Source organism: Cheilinus undulatus, linkage group 23 (assembly GCF_018320785.1).
Source record: "Cheilinus undulatus linkage group 23, ASM1832078v1, whole genome shotgun sequence".
Taxonomy (NCBI): Eukaryota; Metazoa; Chordata; class Actinopteri; order Labriformes; family Labridae; genus Cheilinus; species Cheilinus undulatus.
The window spans coordinates 90349-114002 of record NC_054887.1 but is presented as its reverse complement, the minus strand read 5'-3'; the positions used below and the strand labels follow the sequence as shown (position 1 = coordinate 114002).

The 23654-nt window shown below is 45.7% G+C and overlaps 1 protein-coding gene across 1 annotated transcript in view; it reads right to left on the bottom strand.

Annotated features, from left to right (window-relative positions):
* Positions 1-8720: 8720 nt before the first annotated feature.
* The window catches only part of lrig3 (leucine-rich repeats and immunoglobulin-like domains 3), a 57505-nt gene continuing 42571 nt past the window's right edge, over positions 8721-23654 (bottom strand). The window contains exons 6-19 of the mRNA XM_041781198.1: positions 22589-22732; positions 22358-22501; positions 21515-21658; positions 19454-19534; positions 19300-19371; positions 18853-18924; positions 18490-18653; positions 17793-18128; positions 10814-11095; positions 10254-10730; positions 9961-10119; positions 9743-9877; positions 9393-9647; positions 8721-9308 (exon numbers count right to left, since the gene is read on the bottom strand). Coding sequence (XP_041637132.1) covers positions 9064-9308; positions 9393-9647; positions 9743-9877; positions 9961-10119; positions 10254-10730; positions 10814-11095; positions 17793-18128; positions 18490-18653; positions 18853-18924; positions 19300-19371; positions 19454-19534; positions 21515-21658; positions 22358-22501; positions 22589-22732 — 2710 coding nt within the window. The 3' untranslated portion in view covers positions 8721-9063. The remainder of the gene's footprint in view (positions 9309-9392; positions 9648-9742; positions 9878-9960; positions 10120-10253; positions 10731-10813; positions 11096-17792; positions 18129-18489; positions 18654-18852; positions 18925-19299; positions 19372-19453; positions 19535-21514; positions 21659-22357; positions 22502-22588; positions 22733-23654) is intronic.

Genomic DNA, 23654 nt, shown 5'->3' with positions numbered 1-23654 from the left:
CCTCAGATTTAGCAGATGATGGGAGTTCTCCTGTGCACCAAATCTAAGGGTGGATTCACACCTGGCTGGTTTGGGGCAGTTCTTCTGAAACAGTGAGCCCCCCCCCCGCCAAGTCCGGTTCGTTTGGACATATGTGGACTCAGCAATCGCGCTCGGATGCAGGACAAAACAAGCGGGTCGAGATCGCCAAAATAGGGCAGTCTCGGCTGGCTTCCATTCGAGCCCTGTAGCGGTTCCTTTGCAGTGAGAACACAATCACCTCAGAAACCTGCACAACTGACTCATAACTGTCGTACACACTGTAGTCGACAGTAATGCGCCTGGTTGCCAGCGTTCAGTTAAAACAATAGAAGAAGAAGGAGTAGAAGAATCAGATCACATGACCTGGAAGCTATTGAGCTAAAATGCTACTAATTATTTATAAAAATTGATAGAAATTTTTCAGAGTCAAAAGCTGGCTCCATGAGATACACCTCTTGATTTTACATTTCAAATCTCTAAATAATTTCTATCAACTTTTAGATCAAAATATTAGCATTTTAGCTCAATAGCTTCCAGGTCATGTGATCAATTGACTAAAAAGTCTGCGTGACATCAAAGTACCCCGCTGGCTGCATGAGATACGCCTCTTGATTTTACATTTCAAATCTATGAAATATTATTTATTAATTTTCATATATAAATATTAGCATTTTAGCTCCACTGGTTGCATTAAATATGCCTCGTTTTTATCACACTTTCAAATCATTCATTATTCTTATTTATGAAAACATTTGCACTTTAGCTGAATATATATTATCATGTGATTTTATAAGTCAAAATCAATGTTCGAACATATTGATACGTCCCTTTTTATTGCCTTTGGATGCAGTATCTCTGCTTTAAATATCTCAGATTTTTGTCTGCAATACAGGTGCACTCGAAATGTTGGAGGGGCTAGCTCGGAGTCGGATTGGGTGGTACAGAAGAGTTTCCCCCGGAGCAAATGTCTGTCAAATATCCAACTTAAAACTAACTTCACCGTGGTCGGAAACCAAACAGATCTATCTGTGAGAAATGAGTCGTGGCTCGTGAGGCGGCACGTCTTCGTTTTAACAAGTGCATCAGCACATTATTTTCCAGACACAGTGTTGACTGTCGAAAAATAGCATGTTTTGTTGATTTAGCGAGCACTGGTCCATCAGCCAGATGAACGCTATAAAAAAAAAAAACTAGCCACACACGCTGCTGACGCTCTTTGGCTGTTTCTTTCCCCGTGGAAAGCGGTTAAGAACCTGAATGAATGAATGAAGATAAGGAAAGTGACCAATGAGAGACAAATTGGAGCGCACGTGGCGTTTGTTTACAACTTTGGACCGCAAGAGACTTTTGGCGTGTGAACACAAACGAACCAAGTGACGATTGAAACAAATGTATTATTTTTGCCTCTGAATCGGAACAAAGCAAACAAGCCACAGGTGTGAATACACCCTAAGAGAGGATGGACTGGATCACAGCAGCTTCTGGTCCTAAAGCGCCCCACATTTAGTCGCCTTAGGTCCAGATATTTTCTCCTGAGATGATGAGGACCAAAGCCAAGCAGAAGGAAGGTCAATGATGGACTGTAGCAGCTCTTTGACGCGTCTGCTTTTACTTCAGAACACGGCAAAGGTGCTAAATAAGCTAAGATATTCTTTTATTAGTCCCACAAGGGGAAATTCTAGGATGTACAGCAGAAAAGAGTACAGAGTAGATGAAGCTGGCCATTGGCCACAATAACACGACAGAAATAGAAGACAAATACAAGTTAAAGACAATGAAAAAATACAAAATATGGAAAATAAGACATCAACTTACAAATGATTAATAGTATCTACAAGCTGTTATGTACAGGTTGGATATATTAGAGTGGTTATGGTGGAGATATTTATACGTACACCTCTGTACACATACATGTTTACATACAAACATGTTCACAGATTATACACATATTATTTATAATATGGCCTCTTATTGTCAGGATGGTTTTATTTTGTGCCAGTGTTTGCTAGCACACTAGCTTTAATAACTAAAGCCTCACAGCATTGGCATGTAGTTTATAAACTCCAGTTTATCAGCTGAAGGGAAATATGAGGTCAGTGATGGAGTTAGATGAGCTTATTTAGCTCCTGAAGTAAAACCAGCTGTTAACGAGCTAATCGTTAACCTAATGTCAGATAAGTCTTTAAGGAGCTGACACACTCACATTTCTCCTGACTTTATTCTAAACCACAACAGAACAGAGCCGGGTCACTGGGACCGACATTGACAGCTGATCTACCATTGGCTAACCTGACGGTGAGGCTGTAGCCAGTGATAGCCCACAGTTCCCCCCACATTAAGGACAAACAGTGATGCAGAGAGAGCTGACATTGACAGGGTAGCTACTGTTGTCCCTCATATAAAAGTCATACTTGTTTGTTTGTCAGCTTTTCCAGCCACACAGTCATAATCTGGTGTTTGGTTTACAGCTACATACATCACCCCTAATGTGAAGAAACTCCTGGTTTCAGCTTTAGGGGGACACAGGCAGACTTCTGCTGAAGAAATGTGAATTAACCCTTTAAAGCCTGAGACACAAATTGTTACCAGAAAATTCTGATTTTGTTGGAACTGAAATGTTTATTTCAATTTCTACTGAAATCCAAAAATCAAAATTTCCATAAAATGTAAAATTTATTTTTTTTTTTTTGTCTGATTTGATATATTAGGTGTATTTGATAACTGATAATCCACGAGGGCATTTTTACCATTAATCAGATTGTATTCAGTTTGTTCTTTTTTTTTTTTTTTTTGGAATTTATTGATCACATTGATTAGATAGAGGTACCATAAAAGTATGTATCAGATATGACACAACAGGCTTTAAGGGGTTAAGGCTAAGCTGAAACAGCTTAGTCAAGGGTAAGGGACCCCCATATGGATAGATACATTCATGACCATGCATATTGAATACAACAAATTAGTTCAAGCAATTAATCCACAATTAATTAATCCAAAGAAGGAGGCTGGGGTGGAGGAGGTGAAGCTTGTGTCTATAAAGGAGGAGGCTGGGGTGAAGGAGGTAAAGCTTTAGTCTATAAAGGAGGAGGCTGGGGTGGAGGAGGTGAAGCTTTAGTCTATAAAGGAGAAGGCTGGGGTGGAGGAGGTGAAGCTTTGGTCTATAAAGGAGAAGGCTGGGGTGGAGGAGGTGAAGCTTTGGTCTATAAAGGAGGAGGCTGGGGTGGAGGAGGTGAAGCTTTGGTCTATAAAGGGGGAGGCTGGGGTGGAGGAGGTGAAGCTTTGGTCTATAAAGGAGGAGGCTGGGGTGAAGGAGGTGAAGCTTTGGTCTATAAAGGAGAAGGCTGGGGTGGAGGAGGTGAAGCTTTGGTCTATAAAGTAGGAGGCTGGGGTGGAGGAGGGGAAGCTTTAGTCTATAAAGGGGGAGGCTGGGGTGGAGGAGGGGAAGCTTTGGTCTATAAAGGGGGAGGCTGGGGTGGAGGAGGTGAAGCTTTAGTCTATAAAGGAGGAGGCTGGGGTGGAGGAGGTGAGGCTTTGGTCAATAAAGGAGGAGACTGGGGTGGAGGAGGTGACTTTTTAGTCTGTAACGGAGGATGCTGGGGTGGAGGAGGTGAAGCTTTGGTCTATAAAGGAGGAGGCTGGGGTGGAGGAGGTGAAGCTATGGTCTATAAAGGAGGAGGCTGGGGTGAAGGAGGTGAAGCTTTGGTCTATAAAGGAGAAGGCTGGGGTGAAGGAGGTGAAGCTTTGGTCTATAAAGTAGGAGGCTGGGGTGGAGGAGGGGAAGCTTTGGTCTATAAAGGAGGAGGCTGGGATGGAGGAGGGGAAGCTTTGGTCTATAAAGGAGGAGGCTGGGGTGGAGGAGGGGAAGCTTTGGTCTATAAAGGAGAAGGCTGGGGTGGAGGAGGTGAAGCTTGTGTCTATAAAGGAGGAGGCTGGGGTGAAGGAGGTAAAGCTTTAGTCTATAAAGGAGGAGGCTGGGGTGGAGGAGGTGAAGCTTTAGTCTATAAAGGAGAAGGCTGGGGTGGAGGAGGTGAAGCTTTGGTCTATAAAGGAGAAGGCTGGGGTGGAGGAGGTGAAGCTTTGGTCTATAAAGGAGAAGGCTGGGGTGGAGGAGGTGAAGCTTTGGTCTATAAAGGAGGAGGCTGGGGTGGAGGAGGGGAAGCTTTAGTCTATAAAGGGGGAGGCTGGGGTGGAGGAGGGGAAGCTTTGGTCTATAAAGGGGGAGGCTGGGGTGGAGGAGGTGAAGCTTTAGTCTATAAAGGAGGAGGCTGGGGTGGAGGAGGTGAGGCTTTGGTCAATAAAGGAGGAGACTGGGGTGGAGGAGGTGACTGTTTAGTCTGTAAAGGAGGATGCTGGGGTGGAGGAGGTGAAGCTTTGGTCTATAAAGGAGGAGGCTGGGGTGGAGGAGGTGAAGCTATGGTCTATAAAGGAGGAGGCTGGGGTGAAGGAGGTGAAGCTTTGGTCTATAAAGGAGAAGGCTGGGGTGAAGGAGGTGAAGCTTTGGTCTATAAAGTAGGAGGCTGGGGTGGAGGAGGGGAAGCTTTGGTCTATAAAGGAGGAGGCTGGGATGGAGGAGGGGAAGCTTTGGTCTATAAAGGAGGAGGCTGGGGTGGAGGAGGGGAAGCTTTGGTCTATAAAGGGGGAGGCTGGGGTGGAGGAGTTGAAGCTTTAGTCTATAAAGGAGGAGGCTGGGGTGGAGGAGGTGAGGCTTTGGTCAATAAAGGAGGAGACTGGGGTGGAGGAGGTGACTTTTTAGTCTGTAACGGAGGAGGCTGGGGTGGAGGAGGTGACTTTTTTGGTCTGTAACGGAGGAGGCTGGGGTGGAGGAGGTGACTTTTTTGGTCTGTAACGGAGGAGGCTTGGGTGGAGGAGGTAGGGCTTTGCCAGCAACATGGTTCATCAGCATTTATGAAGCAGGGGTTAGGGAGATGGATGTCATATATAAATGGACCGCTGTGTTGAGAAAAAGAGTTGTGATTGGCTGAAGGAGCTGGGAGGTAATAATTGGTATCAGCTGGCTGTCAGTTGATCATGACTGGGTGTATGACAGCTGTGCCCTGGATGTTCTACTGCTGAGCTTCATTTCAATAACAATCAAGCCACTTCAGTATCCAAACATGTCAGTCTTACATATGTCATTATTTTCAGGAATCAGAATCGTCTGAATCTGAATGGAGGATCCTGTCAGACATGTTTCAGCTTTAATCTTACATGACTGTGAGATGAGGGTCTTAGCCAGAGGTGGACTGGTCCTTGAGCGTTGCCTCCGCAGCGGGAGCAGCAGCTGTTTCCCAGGTGTTTGGATGTGTGTGGGTTTACCATCTTGTCTTAATCGTAGCCTGGCAAGAACTGGCAAGACTTCCAACGAACCTCCTCATTCCTTTACAGTGGGGTAAAGGCATAGACATCAGCACGGCACTGCCAGCAGCCAGGTGGACTTAAACATTAGTCAGCCAGAAGGATGGGAGAGAAATAACACGTCTTATGAAAGCAAATCTCACTATCAGCATTTCCATAAACAGAACCCAAACACAGCTTTAAGGTGCATATGGACACAACAAATTCATCTGTTCTCTCAAGAATCAACCCCAAACTGAATCAACTTTCCAAAATGCTGGTACCAGCACAATGAATCTACCATTACTGAAACAGAACTCCACCATGGTAGGCAGGGAGCCTCTATACTCTCCAAGTGCAAGTTTGAAGAGCTAAGCCTGGTGACCAAGCACACCTTTCTCCCTCATGTTGGAGAGGAGAGGCCTAAAACAACAAATTCCAGCCCAGGATGGTGGGGGGAGGGGAGAGAGAGGACAGCAGGGGAGGGAGAGAGAGAGGACGGCAGAGGATGGAGAGAAAAAGGACGGCAGGGGGAGGGGGAGAGAGAGGATGGGGACGGCAGGGGGAGAGGGAGAGAGAGGACGGCAGGGTAGGGAGAAAGAGAGGACAGCAGGGGTAGGGAGAGAGAGGAAGGGGGAGCAAGAGCTTGGCTGGGGGAGGGAGAGAGAAGACAGCAGGGGAGGGAGAGAGAGAGGACAGGAGAGAGAGAGGACGGCAGGGGAGGGAGAGAGAGAGGACGCAGGGAGGGAGAGAGAGAGGATGGCAGGGGAGGGAGAGAGAGGGGACGGCAGGGGAGGGAGAGAGAGAGGACGGCAGGGGGAGGGAGAGAGAGGACGAGGGGCAAGAGGACAGCAGGGGGAGGGAGAGAGAGAGGACAGCAGGAGAGGGAGAGAGAGAGGACGGCAGGGGGAGGGAGAGAGAGGACGGGGGGCCAATAAGAGGGCAAGGGGAGGGGGAGAGAGAGGACGGCAGGGGAGGCAGAGAGAGAGAGGATGGGAGAGAGAGAGAGGACGGCAGGGATGGGAGAGAGAGAGGATAGCAGGGGGAGAGAGAGAGAGGACGGCAGTGGGCAAGAGGATGGCAGGGGGAGGGAGAGAGAGGACGACAGGGGAGGGAGAGAGGACGGCAGGGGGAGGGAGAGAGTGGAGGGGGGCAGTATGAGGATGGCAGGGGGAGGGAGCGAGAGAGGATGGCAGGGGAGGGAGAGAGAGAGAGGACGGCAGGGGAAGGGAGAGAGAGGACGGGGGAGGGGAGCAGCAGGGGGAGGGAGAGAGAGAGGACGGCAAGGGAGGGGGAGAGAGAGGATGGCAGGGGAGGGAGAGAGAGGACGGGGGCAAGAGGACGCAAGGGAGGGAGAGAGAGAGGATGGCAGGGGAGGGAGAGAGAGAGGATGGGAGAGAGAGAGGACGGGGGGACAAGAGGACGGCAGAGGGAGGGAGAGAGAGAACAGGGGGACAAGAGGACAGCAAAATAAAATAAATAAAAATAAAAATTAAAAAAAATCAGTGGTGTAAGTAGGTAAAATTGAGTTAAATATACTTAAAAATATAATGGTGACAAAATGAAATCCAAATATATAGAGTAGTTTTGTTTAAAATTTTCTCAAATTTAAATCAATTTTGACTGAAAAAGTAGTAAATTTAAATTATTAATTTACCAAATAATTAATAAAAATAATTAAACTTTCCCATAATTTTCATTAAATGTTAATTAATTTTTACTTGAAAATTAATTAAAAATTTTGTCTAGTTAATGTTAATACTTTTAAAAAGTTCAGTTCAATTTGCTCTTTATTTTTAGTAAATATAACTCATCTTTTGGCAACTTGTTACGTAAAAACAAACAAACCTGTTTGCCATTGAAATGTGCTCATTTTTTTGGTTAGATGTAATTTAATTTATTAATAAATGTATTCAAATTTGTACAACCTATGGTCTACTCAATTATACTGTCACTTTGTCACCTTAATTAACGGCAGAAGAGATTAGCGTGGATCCTGCTAAAGCGCCAGTTTTATCAGAACTTGACGACATTTCTTCGTTAAAAGAAGAACAAAGAACAGCAGTGAGTTGTTTTCTTTTCAAAAATTACAAAAGTCGAGTACTGACATGTCTACAGTCACCATGGTTCATGCTATGCAGTTCTTGGTAGCAGGGCACGTTGGTTTGGGACTATGACATCACGTGTTTTGTTGCTCTGATTGGCCCGTAAAGATGTGACAGACAGAATGTTCATCCTATCACCCTCAGAGTTTTTTTCAAAGCCTCTGCCCTTTCCCAAATGTTTTCTATGGGAGGTGCTCAACCATCTCTAGGGTTTTACAGAGCACCGTTCTTTTTAAACTCTTTTAAAAAGATGGTTGTTAGAAAATCCCAGTATGTCAGCAGTTTGTGAAATATTCAGACCAGCTTTTCTGGCACCAACAACCATGCCATGTTTAAAGTCACTTAAATCCCTTTTCTTCTCCATTCTGATGTCTGGACTTCAGCAAGTTGTCTTGCTCATGTCTACATGCCTAAATGCATTAAGTTACTGCCATCTGATTAGCTGGTTTGCTGTTTGTGTTAACAAGCAATTAACCAGGTGTACCTAATAGAGAGGTTTCTGAGCATATATTGGACTGTTTGAATTCAGCCATCATACCTGATAAAGGTCATTTTAACTGAAATGTGTGTTTCTATAATTATCAGCAAGTTGTTGCGACTGCTCAATAAGGACATCCTTGTGGTGTTAGTCCAGCATCATCACATGATCTTTAGCATCTGGACTGAGAGGAGACATTTCTGTAAACTGGGATGATCCTACCACAGTTTCACTATGGTTCTTTGTATTCTTTAGGACACCCCCATCCCAGGAGGGGAACCAAATCAGCGAAGGTCTGAGCGACCCAGCCTGTGCCTTGATAACACTGGGCTCCATGGTTGATACTGCTGGTAATTTAGAATCCCTCCCTCTGTTTCTATGAATCAGACAATGGCTCATGGTGGTGAAACAGCCTCAGACCACAGTCTTCTGCTCACAGGCATAAATTAGCAGAACTCTAACAAAAGATCATGTCATCACCACATGCTTCCACTGGAAGTTGATTCCTAAATATTTGTAATTACTTTTCTTCTTTGGTCTGAATCAAACTGTGATACCAAACAGTTAAACATCCTCTCTGGTCCACATCCTCTAACATCCCTGTCTTTCTCTCTCTTCTTGGGGGGCCCACTGATGACAGAGCTGCAGTGTCCTTGGCCGTTTGTGGATCTGCCCTCACAGAACCACCACTAGAACCAAGCTGCCTGGATCTAAAATAAATCTGCATGATATGGAGAGTAATCCGACTGAAGACGTAAAGCTCTTCAATGAATGTAGCAGCATACAGATAGGTGTTTTTTTATTGTTGACATATGTGCAAAACAGAGCTTCATTCAAAGGTGGTATGATGAACAGGCAAGGCTGGAAAATACTCATGGACCAAAGATAAGCAAAAATAATGTTATCTGTTTATGTACAAAATATAATAGACTTTATATAAAAATGTTTATAGTCATCTCTAGTATCCACCTGTCCTTAAATCGGCTCCTTTCTTCGGGGAACAGTTCATTGTTACATTCACTTGTTGCACATTGAGGAGTCCATTATTGCAGAAGTGTCCATTCAGTGAGGTAGAATTGTTCAGGTTTTAGGTCGTCCTTCCCTCTGGAATGAAAAGTCAAAGAGCTAAGTGCTCGTCCTGCGCTGTGGGACAGGATCTGTCCTGCTGCTGTCAAACGGCTGTTCATAAACACTATTGCTCTGCTCTGATGAAGAGTCCTTGGTTTGACCATTATCCTCCAGGTCTGAATCAGTGTCCGCAGCAGTGTATGGATTCTCATGGAGAGTTATTCCATTATGAGTCACTGATGGTGGGCTGAAGCCTGTGTAAGGATCCTTGTGAGGTCTCCAGGGAGTTTTTCCAAATGTCCCTGGTGGAGAAAGGTGCAAAAAGTCAGACTACTGCACAGAAGAAGTCTGGAAAGTGCTGAAATACAGGTCAAGTTAAGGCCTACCCATGAAGGTGTTGTAGGAAGGAGGGCGCTCCCCAGTTCTCCCATAGTCGCCAAGTTCTCCCTCCTCGGTTGATGGCCGATGGTCACTCTGCTGGTGGAAGGGGCCATGATGGAGAGGGGCGTTGGGGAGGGTCAGCGGGACAGTAGAGGAGCAAAGGTCAAAATGCTCAGACAGGAGGTAGTTCCTTCTTTTAGGGCTGGTCAGGCTGTTGAAGTAGGGGTCAATGCTGACTGGCTTTTGGTCGATAGAACAACCTGCATGGAAACACATGGAAATAACAAGAGATGAGAAATCTGCTTCACAAATACTGTAAACCATTTCTGGACCAACTGCCTCCCATTATAAGGACCTGTGAAGACTTCGGCTGGGTCAGTGCAGTAGTCGTGGTGAAACAGCGAGCCAACTGGCCCTTGATAATGGCACAACAGAGGATCAATGGCTGCCTCCATGTCCGCTTCACTTCCTGTATCCATCTGACACAGACCTATAAGGTGAAGGAGTAAGTATTAATGAAGAACACAGTTTAGGGATTCAGATTCAGGCCAAAAGAAAAGGAACGTGTCGTACCGTTCATGTCTTTTGGTTGCAGGTAGAAGCCACTAATTGATGAGGCCATATACTGATGACTACTGCCGCTCTCTGATGGGATGTAGCCGTCTTGTCTATCAGCCAGCGTGCCTTGGGAGGACAGGTAGCTTGGAATGTCTGCAGGGAGGTTGGTCTCATCTGAAGCGCAAGAGCATTAAGTGAATTAAAATATTATTGTGGAAAGAAGAAATCAGCGTACTCTGAAGATCAGATGTGTTGATGTCTGCTTAAGGTCAGTTTTTCACTCATTTGTAAACCCATTTTCAACCAACCTGTATTAGTGACGCTGCAGTCCTCATTGCGTCTCCTGGTGTGGTAGATGATCACCACCCAAACTAGTGATGTGCCCACCACGCAGCAAACCACCGCTATTATGACAATTCCCACTGTGGTCCACCCATCATCATCAGATCCCGACCCACCAATGACACCAACTCCCACGCCCCCCTGCACTCCAGAGTCACAGTTTGGGTTTGATATGACTGCCAGACGAACATTCCCCCGCTGCGTGCCTAGTGTGTTGGACATCTCACACGTGTACTTCCCAGCATCAACCTCGGCAGCATCGACGATGATCAGGAGCTGGTTGGCGGCAGCGAAAAAGTGGCGCTCAGTAACTACCAGCGGGCTGTCGTCTTTGGTCCAGTTCAGTCTTGGGGGAGGGCTGCCGCCAGCTATGCACTGGAGAACAGCAGTTTCACCCTTGGCCACGGTGCGATCCATGAGGGGCCGCAGGAAGGAAGGTGTTTCTGAAACAAGGACCACAGGAGTAGAATATTGGTGACAAGGCTTTAGGGACACATCTCTCCATTTAAACATTGCTGTTCCTCACCTAGAACAGTTAGCGTAGCATTAGCAGAGATAGCTCCAGCTATGTTCTGAGCTGTGCAGCTATAAACACCAATGTCTTCAGTCTTGACATCCACAATGAAAAACACATCATCCTCAGGCATGACATGCATTCTGCGTTCGCGTGCAGCAGGGAAGTCCGTGCCTCCATCCTTTTGCCAGGCAATCTGAGGAGAAGGATGTCCCATGGCGGCACACTCGAGCCTGGCTGTAGCGCCGGCTCGAATGCTCAGGTCCATCGGCATCTTTGTAAAGGAAGGTAGCACTGGAAAGGAAGAACAGACCTTTAGCCAGGTTCACTTAAAGGTGCAGTGTGTAATATTTAGCCTATTAGCCTTTAGCAAAACAAGCTTGATTAAAATGAAACATAACATTTATAAGTAGATTGATCTAAATTAGTGTTGACATCTGATAACACATTTTTTAAATTTATGTTTTAAATTAACTCAGAATAAGCCTTTTATTCATACATAGGGAGGGTCCCTTCCAAGGAAGCTGCCATCTTGGATTTTTGCATTTTGCCTGTTTCTATGGCACCATAGAAGGAACCAAATAACAGTTAAGCATGGATTGATTTTTAAACTTCACTGGTTCCCACAGTTATCACCAAAGAAATGTTCATCACACTCCAGAATTGACTGTTAGATGTTGATAGTCCCAATTTTACACACTGTACCTTTAAGGAACTGACTGAAATGTTAAGGCCCTCATAGACAGAGACAAGGCAACCCATAAGGAGGGACTCTGGAAAACTGGGGGCCCATGCAGGTCAGCAAAATCATGGTCCACTGTAAAATTAAGCTGAGGCCACCATATTTAACCTGAATAATAACCACTCTTAACAAACCAATAAAAAAATGAATTATATCAATGCTGTAGTTAAATATTAACCCGAAACGCCAGATGGATTCATTTCATACATCCATCTGGGAAAGCTTCAATAGGAAATGTTTGAGAAAAGGCAGAGGCTTTGAAAAAAAAACTCTGAGTGTGATTGGATGAATGTTCTGTCACATCTCTACGGGCCAATCAGAGCAACAAAACACAGGACGTAGCAGCTATCGAGCTGCGTGTGCGCAGCTACCGAGGAATAACGTGAAACATGGCGACTGTAGAAATGTAAGTAATCGACTTTTGTTGTTTTTGAAAAGAAAACAACTCACTGCTGTTCTTTGTTCTTCTTCTAATGAAGAAATGTCGTCAAGTTCTGATAAAACTGATTCACCAGTGAAAAACAAGGAAATGGGCGTATCCATCTGCTTTGCAAGGTTAGTTAAATATAGCCTTTATCAAAATGTAAACCCATTCTCTTAAAACAAAATGACCTTCTATAGGTAAATAAATCACTGTGGCTGGAAACACTGAGCTACACCATTTAAAAGTGAAAACAGCTGAGAATAGAGGACGAGAAACTCTGAATATTTTAGTGGGAAAATAAATGATGGTGTAACGATGCAAAAATCGGCAAAAGTCGTGAAAATGGGTTAAAAGAAAGATTGTCAAAAAAATGGGGCCTGGGTTTATCAGGGTCATTCTCTGGGTTTATCAGGGGTCATTCTCTGGGTTTATCAGGGCTCATTCTCTGGGTTTATCAGGGGTCATTCTCTGGGTTTATCAGGGCTCATTCTCTGGGTTTATCAGGGGTCATTCTCTGGGTTTATCAGGGTCATTCTCTGGGTTTATCAGGGTCATTCTCTGTGTGTATCAGGGTCATTCTCTGGGTTTTTTTCAGGCTCCATTCTCTGGGTTTATCAGGGGTCATTCTCTGGATGTATCAGGGGTCATTCTCTGGGTTTATCAGGGGTCATTCTCTGGGTTTATCAGGGTCATTCTCTGTGTGTATCAGGGTCATTCTCTGGGTTTTTTTCAGGCTCCATTCTCTGGGTTTATCAGGGGTCATTCTCTGGAGGGTCCAGTCTCTGGGTTTATCAGGAGTCATTCTCTGGGTTTATCAGGGTCATTCTCTGGGTTTATCAGGGGTCATTCTCTGGGTTTATCAGGGCTCATTCTCTGGGTTTATCAGGGGTCATTCTCTGGGTTTATCAGGGGTCATTCTCTGGGTTTATCAGGGGTCATTCTCTGGGTTTATCAGGGGTCATTCTCTGGGTTTATCAGGGGTCATTCTCTGGGTTTATCAGGGCTCATTCTCTGGGTTTATCAGGGGTCATTCTCTGGGTTTATCAGGGTCATTCTCTGGGTTTATCAGGAGTCATTCTCTGGGTTTATCAGGGTCAATTCTCTGGATGTATCAGGGGTCATTCTCTGGGTTTATCAGGGGTCATTCTCTGGGTTTATCAGGGTCATTCTCTGTGTGTATCAGGGTCATTCTCTGGGTTTTTTTCAGGCTCCATTCTCTGGGTTTATCAGGGGTCATTCTCTGGGTTTATCAGGAGTCATTCTCTGGGTTTATCAGGGTCATTCTCTGTGTGTATCAGGGTCATTCTCTGGGTTTTTTTCAGGCTCCATTCTCTGGGTTTATCAGGGGTCATTCTCTGGATGTATCAGGGGTCATTCTCTGGGTTTATCAGGGGTCATTCTCTGGGTTTATCAGGGTCATTCTCTGTGTGTATCAGGGTCATTCTCTGGGTTTTTTTCAGGCTCCATTCTCTGGGTTTATCAGGGGTCATTCTCTGGATGTATCAGGGGTCATTCTCTGGGTTTATCAGGGGTCATTCTCTGGGTTTATCAGGGTCATTCTCTGTGTGTATCAGGGTCATTCTCTGGGTTTTTTTCAGGCTCCATTCTCTGGGTTTATCAGGGGCCGTTCTCTGGGTTTTTCAGGGTCCAGTCTCTGGGTTTATCAGGAGTCATTCTCTGGGTTTATCAGGGTCATTCTCTGGGTTTATCAGGGGTCATTCTCTGGGTTTATCAGGGGTTTATCAGGGTTTATCAGAAGTCATTCTCTGGGTTTATCAGGGCTCATTCTCTGGGTTTATCAGGGGTCATTCTCTGGGTTTATCAGGGGTCATTCTCTGGGTTTATCAGGGCTCATTCTCTGGGTTTATCAGGGCTCATTCTCTGGGTTTATCAGGGGTCATTCTCTGGGTTTATCAGGAGTCATTCTCTGGGTTTATCAGGGCTCATTCTCTGGGTTTATCAGGGCTCATTCTCTGGGTTTATCAGGGGTCATTCTCTGGGTTTATCAGGGGTCATTCTCTGGGTTTATCAGGGTCATTCTCTGTGTGTATCAGGGTCATTCTCTGGGTTTTTTTCAGGCTCCATTCTCTGGGTTTATCAGGGGCCGTTCTCTGGGTTTTTCAGGGTCCAGTCCCTGGGTTTATCAGGGTCCATTCTCTGGATTTATCAGGGGTCATTCTCTGGGTTTATCAGGGTCCATTCTCTGGATTTATCAGGGGTCATTCTCTGGGTTTATCAGGGGTCATTCTCTGGGTTTATCAGGGCTCATTCTCTGGGTTTATCAGGGTCCATTCTCTGGATTTATCAGGGTCCATTCTCTGGATTTATCAGGGTCATTCTCTTGGTTTATCAGGGTCCATTCTCTGGATTTATCAGGGTCCATTCTCTGGGTTTATCAGGGCTCATTCTCTGGGTTTATCAGGGCTCATTCTCTGGATTTATCAGGGTCCATTATCTGGATTTATCAGGGTCCATTCTCTGGGTTTATCAGGGCTCATTCTCTGGATTTATCAGGGGTCATTCTCTGGGTTTATCAGGGCTCATTCTCTGGGTTTATCAGGGGTCATTCTCTGGGTTGATCAGGGTCAATTCTCTGGATTTATCAGGGCCCATTCTCTGGGTGTATCAGGGGTCATTCTCTGGGTTTATCAGGGGTCATTCTCTGGGTTTTTTTCAGGCTCCATTCTCTGGGTTTATCAGGGTCATTCTCTGGGTTTTATCAGGGGCCAGTCTCTGGGTTTATCAGGGTCCATTCTCTGGATTTATCAGGGGTCATTCTCTGGGTTTATCAGGGTCCATTCTCTGGGTTTATCAGGGTCCATTCTCTGGGTTTATCAGGGTCCATTCTCTGGGTTTATCAGGGTCCATTCTCTGGGTTTATCAGGGTCCATTCTCTGGGTTTATCAGGGTCAATTCTCTGGGTTTATCAGGGTCCATTCTCTGGGTTTATCAGGGGCAATTCTCTGGGTTTATCAGGGTCCAGTCTCTGGATTTATCAGGGTCCATTCTCTGGGTTTTTTAGGGGTCATTCTCTGGGTTTATCAGGGTCATTCTCTGGGTTTAACTGGGTCATTCTCTGGGTTTATCAGGGTCCATTCTCTGGGTTTATCAGGGTCCATTCTCTGGGTTTATCAGGGTCATTCTCTGGGTTTATCAGGGTCCATTCTCTGGGTTTATCAGGGTCCATTCTCTGGGTTTATCAGGGTCCATTCTCTGGGTTTATCAGGGTCCATTCTCTGGGTTTATCAGGGTCCATTCTCTGGGTTTATCAGGGTCCATTCTATGGGTTTATCAGGGTCCATTCTCTGGGTTTATCAGGGTCCATTCTCTGGGTTTATCAGGGTCCAGTCTCTGGGTTTATCAGGGTCCATTCTCTGGGTTTATCAGGGTCCATTCTCTGGGTTTATCAGGGTCCATTGTCTGGGTTTATCAGGGTCCATTCTCTGGGTTTATCAGGGTCCATTCTCTGGGTTTATCAGGGTCCATTGTCTGGGTTTATCAGGGTCCATTCTCTGGATTTATCAGGGTCCATTCTCTGGGTTTATCAGGGGCCCATTCTCTGGACTTATCAGGGGTCATTCTCTGGGTTTATCAGGGTCATTCTCTGGGTTTATCAGGGGTCATTCTCTGGGTTTATCAGGGTCCATTCTCTGGATTTATCAGGGCCCATTCTCTGGGTTTATCAGGGCTCATTCTCTGGGTTTATCAGGGGTCATTCTCTGGGTTTATCAGGGGTCATTCTCTGGGTTTATCAGGGTCATTCTCTGTGTGTATCAGGGTCATTCTCTGGGTTTTTTTCAGGCTCCATTCTCTGGGTTTATCAGGGGCCGTTCTCTGGGTTTTTCAGGGTCCAGTCCCTGGGTTTATCAGGGTCCATTCTCTGGATTTATCAGGGGTCATTCTCTGGGTTTATCAGGGTCCATTCTCTGGATTTATCAGGGGTCATTCTCTGGGTTTATCAGGGGTCATTCTCTGGGTTTATCAGGGCTCATTCTCTGGGTTTATCAGGGTCCATTCTCTGGATTTATCAGGGTCCATTCTCTGGATTTATCAGGGTCATTCTCTTGGTTTATCAGGGTCCATTCTCTGGATTTATCAGGGTCCATTCTCTGGGTTTATCAGGGCTCATTCTCTGGGTTTATCAGGGCTCATTCTCTGGATTTATCAGGGTCCATTATCTGGATTTATCAGGGTCCATTCTCTGGGTTTATCAGGGCTCATTCTCTGGATTTATCAGGGGTCATTCTCTGGGTTTATCAGGGCTCATTCTCTGGGTTTATCAGGGGTCATTCTCTGGGTTGATCAGGGTCAATTCTCTGGATTTATCAGGGCCCATTCTCTGGGTGTATCAGGGGTCATTCTCTGGGTTTATCAGGGGTCATTCTCTGGGTTTTTTTCAGGCTCCATTCTCTGGGTTTATCAGGGGCCGTTCTCTGGGTTTTTCAGGGTCCAGTCTCTGGGTTTATCAGGGTCCATTCTCTGGATTTATCAGGGGTCATTCTCTGGGTTTATCAGGGTCCATTCTCTGGATTTATCAGGGGTCATTCTCTGGGTTTTTTAGGGGTCATTCTCTGGGTTTATCAGGGGTCATTCTCTGGGTTTATCAGGGGTCATTCTCTGGGTTTATCAGGGGTCAATTCTCTGGATTTATCAGGGCTCATTCTCTGGGTTTATCAGGGCTCATTCTCTGGATTTATCAGGGTCCATTCTCTGGATTTATCAGGGCTCATTCTCTGGATTTATCAGGGGTCATTCTCTGGGTTTATCAGGGCTCATTCTCTGGGTTTATCAGGGGTCAATTCTCTGGGTTGATCAGGGTCAATTCTCTGGATTTATCAGGGCCCATTCTCTGGGTGTATCAGGGGTCATTCTCTGGGTTTGTCAGGGTCCATTCTCTGGGTTTATCAGGGGTCATTCTCTGGGTTTTTTTCAGGCTCCATTCTCTGGGTTTATCAGGGGCCGTTCTCTGGGTTTTTCAGGGTCCAGTCTCTGGGTTTATCAGGGGCCCATTCTCTGGACTTATCAGGGGTCATTCTCTGGGTTTATCAGGGGTCATTCTCTGGGTTTATCAGGGTCCATTCTCTGGGTTTATCAGGGTCCATTCTCTGGATTTATCAGGGTCCATTCTCTGGGTTTATCAGGGTCCATTGTCTGGGTTTATCAGGGTCCATTCTCTGGATTTATCAGGGTCCATTCTCTGGGTTTATCAGGGTCCATTGTCTGGGTTTATCAGGGTCCATTCTCTGGATTTATCAGGGTCCATTCTCTGGGTTTATCAGGGGCCCATTCTCTGGACTTATCAGGGGTCATTCTCTGGGTTTATCAGGGTCATTCTCTGGGTTTATCAGGGGTCATTCTCTGGGTTTATCAGGGTCCATTCTCTGGATTTATCAGGGCCCATTCTCTGGGTTTATCACGGTCATTCTCTGGGTTTATCAGGGGCCTAATCTCTGGATTTATCAGGGGTCATCCTCTGGATTTATCAGGGGTCATTCTCTGGGTTTATCAGGGGTCATTCTCTGGGTTTATCAGGGGTCATTCTCTGGGTTAATCAGGGGCCATTCTCTGGGTTTATCAGGGGTCATTCTCTGGGTTTATCAGGGTCATTCTCTGGGTGTATCAGGGGCCAATCTCTGGATTTATCAGGGTCCATTCTCTGGATTTATCAGGGGTCATTCTCTGGGTTTATCAGGGTCATTCTCTGGGGTTATTAGGGTCATTCTCTGGGTTTATCAGGGTCATTCTCTGGGGTTATTAGGGGCACAGTATTATCTTTGGGCAGAACTACATAAAGACATCTCTTAACATTCGAATGGAAGACTTACTGTTGACAGTTAGCCGAGCTTTGGAGGAGTAGGAGGATCCAAAGTGGTTGGAGATGACACACTGATATTTTCCCTCACTGGAGAATTCCACAGTACGGAGCTGTAAGGTGGTCGTATACTCTGTCACCTCAGTTTCGCCTCCTGCGCCTCCCTGCATGCGCAGATGGGCCTGGTTGTGGATCTCTGCATCATTCAGGACCTCGTTGTCTTTCTTCCAGGCGAAGGTCATCGGTGAGTCGCTGGAACTAGCGGCTGAGCAGACAAATGTGACGTTGGTGCCTTTGAGAGCGGACTGGGTCTCTGGCTGCACCGTGATCTGGGGCTTTGGGAAGTCATCTGGGGATAACAGAAGAGGAAATGTCAAACTGCCAAACTAGCACTTCTCTACTTTTAGTTCTTGAATTGATTGTTTGAAATGTTCTACATTTGGGGATTTTTGTGGACAGATGAGGCTGTGAAGGGGAAAACTGAACTCCAGCATTGCCTAGTTTTACCTCCCAGACTCTAACCAGGATACTTAGTACATTTCCATAACCGTTTTTTCCCCGGACTCATTAACTGGTCGAGGGTTCAGGAAGGAAAACAGTGAACAATTTGAGTGAGTTTGTAAATGGAAAAGCAGTCGTGGATAAATGGCTGTTTTTAAGGCATTACACTGTGTGTGTCAAGGTGTCGCCCGAGTGAAAGCATCACTCACCACACACAAACTCCTCCTGGCTGACGGCAAACAGGCTCCTGCCCTTCAGCATCTGTGGGTGGGCACAGCTGGCATTGACGCAGGGCTGGAAGGTTTGCTCTGCCACCCAGACGGGAAGCCACTTCAGCTGGCAATCACACAGGAGGCTGGAGGTGTTGAGACGTCTGCCAGGGGAGATTACAGGCACATCTCATTCAGAACGCAATAAAGTCACCTCACAGGAATCCTGATTGTGTTCTTGCACAGACATGAGGAAAGGGGGAACATTCCCACAGCATAGGATTGATTATGATGCAATCAAAGTCTCAAAATCTCCCTCACATACACTTCAACTTCCTAAAGCTTAAATACAATCACACTCACAGCTCAAGCAGGTTCTTCATCTGAGAGAAGGCATTGGCTTGGATGGACATGATAGCGTTATTACTCAAGTCTCTGTGGAGAGAAGAGAACAGAAATGAGGACTTCTAAGATCCTTTAAGAGAGATGGCAGCTTTTTCTTCCAACAACTTCAATCAGGGAGAAGAAAGAGTCTGGGCTCCAGAAGAATAAAACTCTGGGCAGCAGTTTGTCTCTGTTAATCAGGAGAGGCCCAGCTCCGGGCGGCTTTGAGCTACGTCTGGGAAAAAACTCTAATTAGAATCAAATGCAGCTGTTCCACACTCACACACTGCTCCTCAGTGATCGATAAAGTCTGGCACACATACAAAGGTTCGGTTACATCAGAGAAGACAGTATGGCTCTGACAAACTGTCTCAATGTGATGCAGCCTAGTTTACAGACGTCTGAACAACCAGGAGCTCCACTCACAGGTGCTGCAGCGTGTCCAGACCTGAGAAAGACTTCTTGGTCACTGAGCGGATCTGGTTCCCTTGCAGAAATCTGGGAAGACAGCAGAAATCAGATGATTTTCAAAGCTCCCTGTTAAAGAGAATAGTCATCCAAACACTGACGATGCACTCACAGTTTCTTCAGCTTGTCCAGAGCAGAGAAGGGTCCGTTCATGTCTTCGATGGTCCAGGAGATTTCATTATTTTGGAGATCCCTGTCCAAAGAAACAAAGACAGATGGCTCAGTGAAAACAACTGCACTGCTCTGCTCATAAAACTGGCTGTGGCTTTACATTGGGTGAGAGGGAGAAAATGTTTGAGATGTTGAATTCAAGTCAAAGAGGTTCCACGCTGTACAGGAAGTTCCTTCCTGGCCTCTGTGGTGGTTTTTAAAAAGCTGTGAAAGCTGCTCAGAGTTGGACAGAAAAATCAGTTTTACAAGGGAATGCTGCAGCAGAAGACGTGTTGCATTTCAGACAGCACTATATTCTGAATTCAACTAAATATGTAGGAGTTACCCTCAGAGGAACTGATCCTCTAGGCATAATGACACAGCTTTAGAGTCTCACGTCTATGGGTTCCACCATGTCAGAGGTCTCCACAAAGACACATCTCAGACCAACATGGACATGTGCTCCAGTCCTTCTCACTGAGGACCTGCTGGTCTAGTCAGACCCCCACCATCATTCAGTTGAAGAAGAGAAAACACCACACATGTTAATAATGGAGCAGAAATGGTCTGGTCATCCCAGCTGTCACTAAACAGACAGAGCTAGACTAGTGCCTTTAACCCTCTATAATCTATCATAATCTATAATCAATCTATATATAAAATGTCACTTTCATTTTTGCCTATACAGATTGATATATATTATCTGGGAGTTATTTACTAATGGCTGGGATAGTTTAGCTCAAAGACATAAAGCCCAGCAGCATTTCAAAATTCAGAAACCAAATGACTGATAAGGGGTTTGAATGTTTTCAATAAAATCCTAAAAAATTAACAATTACTCAGTGAGAATTATGACATTTTAGGATTTTATTGAAAATCTGTTCATATTTATGATTATTTAATGGCAACACTTTCCCCAGAAGTCTTCTGAGAGGAATCAGGGACAACTGGAGCAACGACAGGCAGACAGTAACAGCGGTAAGATATTCCTTTAGACTCCTACTGCCTTAAGACTCCCAATAAAACCTGAGTTACTACTATTACCATTATCCACAGAGAGAAACCTCCACTCAACAGGTGAGTCCATCACCCCTCAGCTGCTCTGATGCTTTTCCTTCTCTGTGCCTGCTGGTTCTGGCTGATTGAGACTGGGGGTCTGGAGACCTGAAGCCTCACACCTGCCCTACGTTGACCTCAGAAACACTGCTGACATGTGGTTCTAGTTAAACTGGGGGGATGGAGAGACCTCAACACAGTAATCTATTGCACATCCCCAAAACAAACCAGGCAGGATATTTCCACTCAGGCAGAGGATTGAAGGATTGATGGGGGGTGACTACATCTAAAGTTTTAAAACTTAAGAAAATACGTCTAAGGACATTTGAATTTAAGAAAATAATCTAGTTGAGATTTTTTTGATATTAGATTAGTGATTTGAAATGAATTTTTTGTACTTCATTCTCTTACGTATTTCCAACAAACATAAGCAATGACTCCTATATTTTATTTTACTCTATAGTTTTTTCACCATGTGTAGACAAATAAAATTTTAGGTCAAAGAAATATTTCGCCTTCCGTGATTGGAAAATTGCAGAAGAACATATTGAGATTTAATCTAGATTTGGATCAAGCCCTAATCTTCACAGTCCCCTGCAATCTCAGTGAAGTGACTAATATGGATTACATGCTGTGAGCATGCCCCCCCCCACCCACCCCACCCCCCCAGAGCGTCTTCAGTACGCCCATCCTTCCGCTGTTAATCCATGGGTCTTTTTACTAAAACGCTCTGGTATTTTCCTGTTCCGTAGGCTGCACAGGCTCTCTCCAAGTCCATATTCATGAAGCTTCAGTTGTGAAAACATGCATGGAGTATAACCAATTTTAGATGGATCAATGGATAGATGGAACAACTCTACAGCTTCATGACAGGAGAAAATAACGTTTGGATAAGTTTTCATCTAGCTTTTGTCCTCTATAGACTGAGCTGTAGGTGCTTGAGTGTTGAATTCTGTCTATCACTCACAGCATCTGCAGGTTGAAGAGGCCACGAAAAGCTCCGTCTGCAATGAAGCTCACACGGTTGTTCCCGATGTGGAGCTCGTCCAGCAGGCTGAGGCCTACGAAGCTGGATTCCTCCAGTCTGGACAGATGGTTGGACGAAAGGTTTCTACAGAACAGACAACAGAAGGATGTATGAGAACACTGCCCTGGGAATGAAAACATCAAATATCCTCATGATGACAGGCTTTCTGCCTCTCACAGCTCCTGTTTCTGAATAAACTTAGATTGGGAATAAATCAGATAGCCTGGAAGGTTTCCAGCCAACAGGAGGCTTGTTTACTCTCAGGTTCATGTGATAAGAGAGGAGAGAGAGTGGAGAGGGACAGGAACAACAAGTTTTCTGTGAAAATGAAAAAAAGAAAAGCTCCAGACACTGTAAACCCTAAAGTGTCTGCGGCTGTAAACAAGAACCACAACAAAGGAAGCGATCTGCTGCAGGAATGTGAGCCCATGGGTGGGAGAACACTGAAGTTTGTGGGTAATGTAGTATTCTACAAGAAACAGCAATCAATAATAGAATTTAGAATAGGAACAAATATGCAGGGCTTCATGAGGACATGAGAGAGGAGAGGAGGCACAGGGCTGTGTAATATGCTGGCACTGCTTTAATGTAGGCACTGACTGGCAGAGCATAAGAGACGCTGCTTTGTCTCTGTGTGTCTGTGATGGGGGGGGCGGTGGCGACGGCAGGAACTGGAGTGTGAGGAAAGGCAGGCGGGAGGAGAGGGCGACACAGAGACGTGTTGGGAGTTCAGAGTGTGAATGGAAAGTGAGGAGGGAATAACAGGGGGGGAAGAGGACTCACAGCTCGCTGAGTTTCTGGCAGAACTCCCAGGCATCAGGTCGGATCCTGCTGATGGCGTTGTGGCTGAGGTGGAGCTGCTGCAGAGTCAGCAGGCCATACAGCCAGCCTTTACTCACCTCCGTCAGGTTGTTGTAGTCCAGCTGCCTGCAGGCCCACACACAGACAGACACTCCTTAGTCCCAGAGCAGAAGAAACGCAAACCCCATATGCACCTCTGGTTCCCTTACTTACAGGACTTCCATGTTGCTGAGGCCCCAGAAGGCTCCGTCCATCAACCGGCTCAGTCCATTCCTCTGCATCTTTAAGGAGCGAAGAGCATGTAGACCATGGAATGTCAGACCCTCCACCCTGCGGACACGGTTCCTGCTCAGGTCTCTGAAACACACAGAGCGGTAATAATCAGAACACAGGTGAGAATAATAGGTCAGCTGTAACGAGTCCCTGACCGATCGGCCACTGATCACCATCAGCTGAATGCTTCAAATCACCAAAGCCAATCCCCTGTGGTTAATACTTGGTGCCAGAGAAACTCTATGTGTGCGTTAGGTTTTATATGCCGCCCCAGCCAGGTGGCACAGCGGTGCTGTTGCCCCACAGCTGAAAGGATCCTGGTTCACTTCCCGGCCAGGGTCTTTCTGTGCAGTTTGCATGATCTCCACGTTCATGCGTGGGTTCTCTTCAGCTTCCTCCCACCCCCAAAGACATGCTCGTTAGGTTAACTGGTGACTAAATTGCCCGCAGGTGTGAATATGAGTATGCCTGTTGTTTGTCTACATGTCTGCCCTGTGATTGACTGATAGCAACCAGTCCAGGGTGTACCCTGCCTCTCTAGACAGGTGCTGCTGGCTTCTTACACTGGGGGGCGCAATTGCAAAACCATGAAATGAACATTCTAATGTGTTGAGGGGCATACCCCAATTAAACTTATGAAATTTGAATGAAATCAGATTATTCATATAAGAGTTACACCCACTTCCTGTCTGATGGGGCGCCATGATGAGCTGTTTTCATGTGGGCATTTACAGAATGATACTGATGTGTTGCCATAACACTTTGAAGACCATAGAATGATCCTCCCCAAAGTAACGTCAGTTTTCAAAGAATAATTTTCCAAAAAGAGGCCTTATTTTGAAATTCCGGTGAAGCTGGTGGACTTCCTGTTGGGATTTGGGCACACATGCCTGCAAATGTTGGCATCAAAGATGAAGCTGTTTGGATGAACGCCCTCAAACAAGTTCGTTCAAATACGACCTCTAAAATATGCCTTGTTTTACCAATAAAATCATGGCTGACTTCC